Raw genomic sequence first — 12337 nt, forward strand, 5'->3', positions numbered from 1 at the left:
CCCTCCCTGGGACAGCCCTGCCCAATTGCCTTTTGGATGCCGCCACCCAATGTCAACCATCACCTCTTGTGGAACAGAGCTCCCCGAAGTGGGGAAAAACAGCAGCTACACACTCCAACTTCTCGCCTGCTGCACAAACTTATATGCAGTCATGAATGTGAGGGCACGTTTTTCTCGCTCGCCGATAACTTAATTTGAAAGGTGCACTTAATTCTGGCAAGATTGCCATTTAATGAGCATGGATGACATCCAGGTGCATGCAAAATGGCTTCATGATGCTGGCCATTGGAAAGCTCAACCTTTCCTGAACTTAATACCTTAGTTTCATCTCGCTGTCGGGAAGCTGAGTTTTGGCCTTCTGCACATTTAAGTTCCCCCTCCTGCCTTGCTTCATGTTCCCGGGAGCAGCACAAGATTCCGTCCATTATTTCTGTTTCTTTTTCCACAGATGCTGCCAGACCTGCTGAGCATTTTCAGCATTTTCTGTTTTTATTTCAAGTTTCCAGCATCCATTGTATTTTACTTTTGCAGAAGAAACATTATCTATTTAAATCCTATCAACTTGACATAGGAGTACTCAGTACTAACAATGGACAAAATGGAAAAGAATTACAACCTCAATGCATATTTCACTTCAGTGAGTACAAAGCTTGCCAAAAACATAAGAATGTTAACCTCAATGTGACTGATTACTCTGTTCCTCAGTCAGCAATGGAATAGTACATGCTGTGTTATAGAATTATGCCATAAACTACCAGTTTAAGATGCTTGTCTGAAGTTCTACACTGTTATTTTAGTAAAGACAATACCCATTTATTTAAACAGGTTAACATCTCAGCTAAATTGCAACAATAAGGATTGCAGATAAACACTCAAAGAGGGCATCTGATGATATGATGTCAGTCTCAGTGTTTTTTATGTGAGGATAACAGGGGTTGAAACCATTGAGGGTGATGGTATGGTCATAGCTAATCCTCCTACTCAACCCTAGACATTAGAACTGAGAGGCTGGCCTGGATTTTCGCCAAGTCAGGATGACTTGGAAGTCCTTTAAAAAAAGCACGTGGGTCCCAATTCCAGGATTCCCAACCCCATTCCTGTGGTTTCTGAGTTTTAGGAATACCTTTTAAGGATGCAGGCTGGTTCAGGTCGTGAGCCCACACCCTCCACTCCTGACTTGGCTGGCTTCATTACAGGGCAAGGCATGTCCTAGTCCTCTGCAATTTTCATGGAGTCGGGATAGCTTTTCAAAGTGTTGTGGTTCACAGCACCTCAGAGGTATCATGAACTATAGTCTGGATGAGGGAACCTTTTGAAAGCTAAGTTCAAAAGGTCCTCCTTATGCCCCCAATGCCAGGCTATGCCCCACTACCCACCCCCAAGTCCCTCATATCCCCATGCCAAACAATGGCACTTCATGCCCATTCACCCACTGTACATTGGAAAGAACCAATGAACCCTATATTATGCATTCTTGGCTGAGATCTGAGAAATTGTTTAGTCTGTTGAAACAGCTGAGCCCTGGGGAAAATATTGCTTGATTGATAGCTCTTGGTCTCTGATCTCTTCTATCAATTTCACAATATTTATTTATACAAGATTAGGAGGTTTCAAGTGCTTATAGTTTCTGCTATTGATACTTTAAAGGGTCTGGATAATTGACACTTTTACTGACCGGTAGTAAAAGGAATTTTTTTAAGAAAATAGAAAGTAATTAATGAATGATTGTTTTATTAAAGCTTTTCTTTTACTGTCACCATAGAATTCATTGCCTCTATGCAGTTTATAGAGGGTGAATGGGCATAGAAGAGCCATAGATTGGCATGAGGGGTATGGGGATGGGGTGGAGAGGCATGAGGTGGCATGGATGGGGTATGGGGAGTGTGTGGGGGGTATAAGGGGATGTGAGGGCCTTTGCGTTTTTATTTTTACGGGGACAAAGTCCCACAGCACTAAGGCGGGTCTGTCTCAGCACCCGGCAGCCCCCGTGGCTGCCTCCGAACCCTTTCCCGGGCTGGTTGGTCTGACTGCAGCCCACACCCCCCAGAAATGAAGATTGCGTCTCCAGAACCATTTTCTCCCAAGGTGGGTTTGCGAAGCTGGGAATTTTCCCAACTCCCACTACTCGCCTCGAGGATGAAAATCCAGCCCATTATACCTATCAGGAAAAGATGAACAGGTTGAATCTCTTTTCTCTTGAAAAGAGAAGGCTTAGGTGTGACTTAATAAAGATTCTCAAAATTATGAATAGCTTTGATAGGGTAGACAAAAGAAATGTCTCCACTTATAGGGAAGAACAAAACTACAGGCTATCAGTATAAGATAATCACCAGGAAATTATATGGGAAATTCAGAAGACCCTTTTCTACTGAGACTGGTGGGAATATCAACTCACAACCCAGTGGATACATCTTTTTTGGTCTCTAGGGAAGTCAGTTAAGAAAGTAGAGTTGTGATCAAGGATCAGCCATGATCTTATTAAATGGTTTAGCAGGCTCGAAGGGCCATATGGCCTACTCCTGCTCCTATTTCTTATGTTCTTATCCCACTTCCCCTTCATCTCAAACTGTCTCCTGATTTATAAGTTGCAGAAGGTGTAAGCCCCGCACTCTACTTTCCCGCACCACATCCTTTCCCCTTTTGCCTTTCCCCTTTCAGATACGCAGGACAGTGATGAAGAAACCCAACTGTAATTTGCTCTCACGATCCTATCCACCAGTTTACACACTGAAACTGTGCACAATTTAGAGGAAAGAATGGAGGCAAGACAACAAGCATGAGTGACCTGCAGTCAGAGCAAGGGAAATAGTTAGCGCAGGTGCAAGAGGATGAGGTTGTGCATGAGTTCTGCTGCAGAGGGTTCAGCTGAGCACTTTGATGGGGCAACCTATAGAGAAAGACTGATGAGTATGAACAACAAAATGCTTGAAGCATTAGAAAGCCTTTCAGAGTGCCTACCTTCAATGTTATAGAGCATGGAGACCAGCATCAACTTGCCACAGGGTTTGGCACAAAGCTTGGAACCCATTCCTTCCAGTATGGAAATGGTGGCCAACTCCATCAGAACTCTTTTGGTCCCAAACATGATATAGTGTCTGATGGCCAATGTCTCAGCTTCCACTGCAGCGCAATCAGCTTCCACCAGAACTCTGTTTATAGTTGTGGACACTCAGTCTGCTGCCATGCAAGGTCAGCTTGCTACCTTGCACACTCAGACTGTTGCCATCATGACTGTGGATTACAGTGTGCAAAATGCCTAGCAGACATTCACAGGAGTCCAGCAATCTGTCCTCCAATAGATTACCTTCTCAAGGCCAATTAAAGATGGGCAATAAACGCTGGCCTTGTCAGTGATGCCCGCATCCCATGAACAAAGTAAAAAAAAACTTGGGTTGATGAGGTGCCATCCCAGGGGTGTGGAAGTGGCTCCATGGATTACTAACCTATAATCCTCACTCAGGAAGGCAGCATTCATTCTCCCACAGTCCACCTGTGCTCTTTCTAGGAACACCAGAACATAGAAGCAGGAGTAGGCCATTCAGCCTATCATGCCTGCTCTGTCATTCAATGTAACCATGGCTGATCATGCAGTTCAATGGGCAGAATATTGTGCTCGTCAGGTGGGCTCACGCCCTACCCAAATGAGCGTAAAATGACGCGCAATGGCGTGGGGCGAGCAATATTTCAGTCAGCGGGCTGGCGTGGGAGTGGGCAGCGTACCTGCCAACAATTAACAGGTATATTAAGGCCATTAAAGATCTAATTAAATGAAACTTCTTGCTACCCAAAGGTTTTTTGCAAAACCTCATCCACGGGCGGAATGAGGTTTCGATCAGTGATTTAAAAAAATAATAAATTTCAAACTAATTTCTAACATGTCCTTGCTCATGTAACAGAGTCGCATGAGGGGACATGTTATTAACATTTCTAACTTCTTTATTTTTTCTTTTCAAAACTATTCGCTCCCTGAGGCAGTTGTGTGCCTCAGGGAGCTTTTAATGCGTGCACCCCCTGCGCATGCGCACACTTCAGCGCTCGGCCACCTCCACACAGGCTCGGCACACAGGCAGCGCTGCAGTGCACATTTCACCACGGCTGGCCTTTAATTGACCGTTAATTTCTGCTATAACATACACAATTGACTGAGCTTCCACAGCCCTGTGGGGTAGAGAATTCCAAAGAATCACAACCCCCTGAGAAAAAAAAATTCTCCTCATCTCAGTCCTAAGTGGCTTATTCCCTCTTATTTTGAAATAGTGTCCCTGTGAGGAAGATGCAAAGCAGGTTCAAGAGGATTTGGACAGACTTAGTGAATGGGCAAGAACATGGCAGATGGAATATAATGTGGAAGAATGTGAGGTTATCCACTTGCAGAAGGAACAGATGTGCAGAGTATTTCTTAAATGGTGAGAGATTAGAAAGTATAGATGACAAAGAAACCTGGGTGTCCTTGCCAATAAATCACTAAAAGCTAACATGTAGGTGCAGCAGGCAATTCGGGAGGCTAATGAAATGTTAGGCTTTATCACCGGGGAAACATCTTACCTGCACCTACCCTGTCTATCTCTTTAAGTATTTTGTGGGCTTCAATGAGATCACCTCTCATTCTTTGAAACTCTAAGGAAAACAGGTCCTCAATCTTCCTTCTCAGGGCAGTCCCACCATCCCGGGAAAAAGTCTGGTGAACCTTCGTTGCACTCCCTTTATGGCAATAATATCCTTCCTAAGATAAGGAGACTAAAACTGCACACAATACTCCAGGTGTGGTCTGACCAAGGTTCTACACAATTGAAGCAAGGCTTAGCCACTCCTGTACTCAAATCCTCTTGCGATAAAGGCTAACATTCCATTAGCCTCCCTAATTGCCTGCTGCACCTACATGCTAGCTTTCAGTGATTTATTGGCAAGGACGCCCAGGTTTCTTTGTACATCTACACTTTCTAATCTCTCACCATTTAAGAAATACTCTGACAATCTGTTCCTTCTACAAGTGGATAACCTCACATTCTTCCATATTATATTCCATCTGCCATGTTCTTGCCCATTCACTAAGTCTGTCCAAATCCTCTTGAACCCGCTTTGCATCTTCCTCACAATACACATTCCCACCTAGCTTTGTGTCATCTGCGAACTTGGAAATATTACATTTGGTCCCCACATCCAAACCATTGATATATATTGTGAACAGGTGGGGCCCAAGTACTGTTCTTTGCGGTAACCCACTAGTCACAGCCTGCCAAAGCAAGAATGACCTGTTTATTCCTCCTCTCTGTTTTTTGCCTGTTAACCAATCCTTTATCCATGCCAGTATATTACCTCCTATCCCATGTGTTTCAATTTTGCTAACTAACCTCCTGTGGGGTACTTTAACGAAAGCCTTCTGAAAATCCAGGTACACTACGTCCACTGACTCCCCTTTATCAATTCTGATAATAACATCCTCAACAAACTCCAACAGGTTCATCAAACATGATTTCCTATTCATAAATCCATATTGACTATGCCCAATCAGATCATTATATCTAAGCGTCCATTTATCACATCCTTTGTAACAGATTCCAACATTTTCCCTACAACTAAAGTAAGGCTAACAGGTCTGTAGTTCCTTATTTTCTCTCTCCCTCCCTTCTTAAATAATGTGGTGACATTTGCTACCTTCCAACCTGCAAGAACCATTCCAGAATCTATAGCATTTTGGAAGATGATCACTAATGCATCCACTATCTCCACAGCTACCTCTTTCAACACTCTGGGGTGTAGAATATCAGGTCCCAGGAACCTTTCAATCTTCAGTCCCATTAATTTCTGCAATGCAACCTTCTTACCAATACTGATTTCCCTCAATTCTTCATTCTCCTTAGTCCCTTGGATCTCTAATTCTAGGAGATTTCTTGCATCTTCCTCAGTGAAGACAGGCACAAAGTAATCATTTAGCTTCTCTGCCATTTCTCTATTCCCCATTATAAATTCTCCTGACTCTGCCTGTAACCTATCCACATTTGCCTTAGCCAAATATTTCCTTTTTACATACCTATAGAAGTTTTTAAAGTTCATTTTTATGTTTTTTGCCACTTTCTATTCATATTCTATTCCCCCTTTCTTTATCAGTTTCATGGTCCTCCTTTGTTGCATTCTGAAATGCTCCTAATCCTCAGGTTTACTAACATTTCTGGCAACTTTATAGGCCTTTTATTTTAATCTTATACAATCCTTAATTGCCTTTGTTAGCTACGGTTGACTGACTTTTCTTTTTGGGTTTTTGTGCCTTGAAGGAATGTATAATTGCTGTAAATCAGGCTTGTCCAGCTCAGGCTGCATTGTGGCCTCTGAGGCCTCTAGACACTGCCCACCAAACTTGTTGGACATTCAACTGAACTATATTTGAAAAATGCTGTAAAGCAATGCAGAGAGCAAGCAGCCTGTGATTAGATGAGCAACAAACAGTGGGAAGGTAAGTTTTTAAGGTAAGTTCCGGGACATGGAGAGTGGGGTGTGAGGGAGCTCAAGCAGGGCACAAGGGAGCCAGAACAGGGCCCAGGCAAGCCAGAGTGGTGTGCAAGGGAGCCAGAGAAGGGCCCAGGTGAGCCAGAGTGGGGCCCACCTGTGTCTGAGTCAGTGAGCGGAGACTGAGAGAGTGTGAGGGGGAGAGAAAGAGTGTGAGATGGAGTGTGTGAGGGAAGAGAGGGAGAATGTGTGAGGGAGAAAGAGAGAGAGAGAGAGAGAATGTGAGGAGGAGAGAGGGAGAGTGAGGGGGAGAGAGGGAGGGGGATGGGGAGTGTGTGTGACGGGGGAGAATGTGTGCAAAAGCCTGGCTCAGGGTTCTCATTCACCCTCACCCCTACACACCAAATGCACCTTCATCCACTCTCACAGTGGGTGGAAGTGAGTGAGTGAGCACCTTGAGACTGGGAATAAGCCGGACACACACACACACTGCCGAATCACACTAATACTCATCTTCATTTATTACTTTTTTTTTAATCAATTCACTGCTTTGATATTGTTCTTTTTGCTCAGCAAGTTGTTTCTTTTCATACCTCAGGTGTTTTTTGAAATTTATGTTTAATGTTCTGCCAAACCTTATCTTTCCAAAATTTGCTCATCAGCCTCTTGAGTGCAAAAAATGTTGTAATGTGGCCCCTCATGCGAAAAGATTGGACAAGCCTGCTGTAAACTATGTAATAACTCTTTAAAGACTATCCATTGCCTATGTACTATCATGCCTTTTAATGTATTTTCCCAATCCACCTCAGCCAATTTGCCGCCCCTTATATCTTCATAATTTCCTTTGTTCAAATTTAACATCCAGACTTTAGTTTGAATTACCTCACTTTCAAATATCATGTAAAATTCTATCACGTTATGGTCACTCATCCCTAAAAGTTATTTTACAGCAAGATTATTAATTACCCCTACTCAACAGGTCTGACAGCATCTGCGGAGAGAAAGACAGAGTTAACGTTTCGAGTCCGTATGACTCTTCTTCAGCGCTTCCTCAGTCATATGGACTCGAAACATTAACTCTGTCTTTCTCTCCACAGACGCTGTCAGATCTGCTGAGTTTTTCCAGCATTTTTTGTTTTTGTTTCAGATTTCCAGCATCTGCAATATTTTGCCTTTATATTAATTAGCCATTTTCGTTACTTAATACTAGTTTAAAATAGCCCATACTCTTGTCCGTTCCTCAACATACTGCTCCAGAAAACCATCCCTAACATACTCCAGAAACTCATCTTCCACAGCTTTAGTGCTCATTAGGTTTACCCTTTCTATATGCAGATTGAAGTCATCCATGATTACTGTATTGCCCATGCTGCATGCTTCTCTAATCTCTAGATTAGTACCATACCCCACACTACTGTTTGGTGGCCTATAAACATCTACCAATATCTGCTGCCCCTTGCTGTTTCTTAGTTCCACCCAGATTCCATACTTTGTTCTTCCAATCTGAGATCCTCCCTTACTAATGTACTGATCCCATCCCTATTATCAGCACACCACCACCTCCTTTCCCTTTTTGCCTATCCTTCCTAAATGAATATCCTTGGACATTCTGATGCCTACAGTCTGCTGGCTCAGACTGCTGCCACTCATGTCAAGATACTGCAGCATGTAGCTAGGGCTTTTCGGCCCAGATCTGCTCAATGTCATCCTCCAACGCCACCTGCAGTCTCCTTGACTGAAAGTCAGCAGCATGCCACTGAGGTGACATTGCATAGGAGCACTAAGATAAGCAAAGGCGCACAGAAAACAGGCATTAAGTGAATGCACAAGGTGATTCATCAGCTTTTGTATGCAAAATGGAATGATTTCATTTATAAATTTTGTTTCAAATGTTTATTTTGTGATGGCTTTAATTTTTACATGGCAGCCAAGAAGACACTGACAGGAGTAAAGTATGGAACTATTGATAAATGGAGAATTGGAGCGGTGATTACTGGTATCACACGAGGATGAGTGCCTCATGGACAACTCAGCCAGAAAGGGGCTGTCTAGGTTGCCTCCTCCTCACCTTCCTGCTCCGTAGCTCCTTGCTGTATAGCTGGTGATATGGATTATGGCCTCATTTTGGCGAGTTTGTGCAACATGCAGCAGACTAGCATGAGCATTGACACTGCTCTGCTGAGTGCTGCAGGGCTCCTCCAGAGCAGGCCAGCAAGTGGAAGCATTCTTTGAGCGCAGTAATGGTCTAGTCTATCATATTTTTTTGACACCATGATTCTCATTGTACACATGCAATGCTTGTGTGCCCGCTTTGGACACCAGAGTCATCAGGCATGAGATCAACAGAGACACTTTCACACCCAGTAGCCATCATTCACTTTGGTGTGGTAGCTCAAATGCATCTGGCATACTGGACTGCACAGAATGAAGGTATCTCGACCAGGTATTGACCTGCAGGACTCATTGCTTATGGTCATACACCAGCTGGATGCTGAGGGAGTGGAATCCCCTTCATTTCCAATTTAGGATAAAGCTAACATGTGGCACCCAAAAAATGAGGTGGATGCAGCCAATGATACCATATACCATGGGGAAGCCTGCAATCTTAGTGAAAACATGTGCTTACACTGCCTGCTGGTCACTGGAAAGAGACTAATTAGTTGTCATTGATTAGAGAGCTTCATTGGCCTCCCTTATGAAACCATGGGTGCCAAAGAGGTGTTGCAAATATCACTAGCTCTGGCCTGGAAGAAACCAGATACATAAAAGTTCATTCCATGGTCAGTTTCACAGTCACTGGTAATGCTGCCCATACTCTGCTTGGAGGTTGCAGTTGTGCCTGTAGCAGGTAGCAGATTTCACTAAGGACAGCATTATTGAAGCATATATGTTGCACACATTTGCAATATTGTGCTTCAAGTAGGAAAATTGCTTCCTGAACACCCTGAGCGGATATTGCTTGCTGAGAGCCCTTCTGCCCCTCCTCCTCCTTTTCCAGCAGCTTGCCGTGCTCTGTGTGACCTCTGCTCATTATCCAAATCATGCTGTTGCTAGCACACTCAAGTCTGGGACAACTGGTTTGTGCAGTAGCCTTGAAGCCAACAAAAAATCCTTGATAACGTGCCAGACCACTGCCTCTAGACCTTTGCAATTTTAAACAACTATGGAAAGCAGCAAACGATTATCAAATCAAACTAACTGCTGGATGAAATCAACCAACAACTAATCTGTGAACAGTTGATGACCCCTTTAAACATTACTGGTGGAGGGGTCCTTTCTGCTGCTGAATGTGTGTTCCTGAAACTTGCTCAGCTGTACAAGGTTAAGAGAGGGCGTTAGCTGGAGCTTTGAACATCAAAATGTAACCCTGATGTCAGATCAGCTTTGTATGGTGATTGACATCATGATCTGTCTTCTCTGCAAACTTTTAGTGGCCATTCACCATGAGTGCACTAATGCCCTCATCAGTATGGGGTTCAAAGCAGCTTGCCCCAGAAGTGTGTATGACAACAGATGCCATTTGGATACCCAAACATCACCCATAGCAACCAAGAGATCCCAATTTCACACCAAACAAGTTGGTGGTCTGAGAAAACTATTACATCTTTAATTATCACCAAAAATGTTTAATTTCAGATTCCAATTGAGCAGACTACCTTATTTAAACCCATTTTAGTAAGTTTGCTCAAAAATTGTTCCATTTTGGACATTTAAAACCAACTCTATAATATTTTGTAAGACTTCATTGTTTTTATATTTTGCACAGAAATCAAGTTGTAATCTGAAATCCCTTTTTTTACATTAAATGAATAGTACTGAAGACTTGTGCTCCAGAACTTGCCGCGTCCCTAGCCTAGCTGTTCCAGTACAGCTACAACACTGACATCTACCAGCTATGTGGGAAATTGCCCAGGTATGTCCAGTACACAAAAAGCAGGACAAATCCAAACTGGCCAATTAGTGCCCCATCAGTCTACTCTTAATCATCAGTAAAGTAATGGAAGAGGTCATCAACAGTGCTATCAAGTGGCACTTGCTTAGCAATAACCTGCTCACTGACACCAAGTTTGGGTTCCCCCAGGGCCACTCAGCTCCTGACCTCATTGCAGCCTTGGTTCAAACATGGACAAAAGAGCTGAACTCCTGAGGTGAGGTGAGAGTGACTGTCCTTGACATCAAGGCAGCATTTGACCGAATGTGATCTCAAGGGAGATTAATGGGAATTGGGGGAAAACTCTCCACAGGTTGGAGTCATACCTAGCATAAAGGAGGATGGCTGTGATTGTTGGAGAACAGTCATCTCAATTCCAGGACATCACTGTAGGAGTTCCTCAGGGTAGCGTCCTCGGTCCAACCATCTTCAGCTGCTTCATCAATGACCTTCCTTCCATCATAAGGTCAGAAGTGGGGATGTTTACTGATGATTGCACAATGTTCAGCACCATTTGCAACTCCTTAGATACTGAAGCAGTCCATGTCCAAATGCAACAAGATCTGGAAAATATCCAGAGTTGGGCTGACATGTGGCAAGTAACATTTGCGACACAAAAATGCCAGGCAATGACCATCTCCAACGAGAGAGAATCTAACCATCGCCCCTTGATGTTCAATGGCATTACCATCGCTGAATCCCCCACTATCAATATCCTGGGGGTTACCATTGACCAGAAACTGAACTGGACTTGCTTTATAAATACAGTGGCTACAAGAGCAGGTCAGAGGCTAGGAATTCTGGGACAAGTAGGTCACTTCCTGACTCCCCAAGCCTGTCCACCATCTACAAGGCACAAGTCAGGAGCAAGATTGGAATACTCCCCACTTGCCTGGATGAGTGCAGCTCCAATAGCACTCAAGAAGCTTGAAACCATCCAGGAGAAAGCAACCCACTTGATTGGCACCACAACCACAAACATTCACTCCCTCCACCACTGACGCACAGTAGCAGCAGTGTTTACCATCTACAAGATGTACTGCAAGAATTCACCAAGGTTCCCTTGGCAGCACCTTCCAAACCCATGACCACTATTGTCTAGAAGGACAAGGACAGCAGATAGGTGAGAAAGCCACCACCTGGAAGTTCCCCTCCAAGTCACTCACCACCCTGACTTGGAAATATATCACCATTCCTCCACTATCGCTGGGTCAAAATCCTGGAACTCCCTTCCTAACAGCACTGTGGGTGTACCTACACCACATGGACTGCAATGGTTCAAGAAGGCAGTTCACCACCACCTTCTCAAGGGCAACTAGGGATGGGCAATAAATGCTGGCCCAGCCAGCGAAGCCCACATCCCATGAATGATTTTTTAAAAATGCAAATGAATCCAAAAAATGCCTTATGCTAAATTCTACATTCGGTTAAGGAATTAGTGTGGTAATATTTTTTAAAAAGGCAAGGCAATTCTTCCAGGAGTAGATTTCTTTTAAATTGGGCTGCTTAAGCCCCTGCTTATTATTTATAATGATTGTAAGTTAAATCATTTCTTACTGTTATAGGGACCGTGTGACTGTATAGAAGAATCTGCCCTAAGCACGGGGAACAAGCATGTAGCCTCATCTGGAGTCGGTAAATAAAGTTTACTGTTTCTAACAAGAATCTAATCCTGCATTCCAAGTTTATTACAATGATGAATGCTGTATCTCACATGATGGACTAGCTGAACAAAAGTATTCCTACATCCAACATGCACTGATCACTTATCCACCAAATTAAAAGTACTTCAATTGTAATTGTGTCACATTGGGAAAGAAAACAATTGCTGCATTATTTAGCTAGTAAAATTACCAGCAATCAGCAATTACTTGAAAAAGCCATTTAAAAAATACCTTTACATTTCCAATGTTACTTTACTTATTTGGAGGGTACTTCTGTTTCTTCATTTCTAATTTATGA

At 43.4% G+C, this 12337-nt stretch overlaps 1 protein-coding gene across 5 annotated transcripts in view; it reads right to left on the reverse strand.

Annotated features, from left to right (window-relative positions):
• LOC144693818 (putative cation-transporting ATPase 13A4) overlaps window positions 1-12337 on the reverse strand; it is a 130561-nt gene that overhangs the window by 113036 nt on the left and 5188 nt on the right. For 3 of the 5 annotated variants that reach the window (XR_013579604.1, XM_078563870.1, XM_078563873.1), the window contains exon 1: window positions 318-426. The exons of the other annotated variants lie outside the window; for them this stretch is intronic. Coding sequence is in view for 2 of the 3 variants with exons in the window: in XM_078563870.1 (XP_078419996.1) it covers window positions 318-425 (108 nt within the window). In the remaining variant the exon portion in view is untranslated. Of the gene's footprint in view, window positions 1-317; window positions 427-12337 lie in introns of those variants that run through there. 5 annotated transcript variants of the gene reach the window in all.

The sequence above is a fragment of the Cetorhinus maximus genome, chromosome 19, assembly GCF_964194155.1.
Source record: "Cetorhinus maximus chromosome 19, sCetMax3.hap1.1, whole genome shotgun sequence".
In the NCBI taxonomy this organism is placed as follows: Eukaryota; Metazoa; Chordata; class Chondrichthyes; order Lamniformes; family Cetorhinidae; genus Cetorhinus; species Cetorhinus maximus.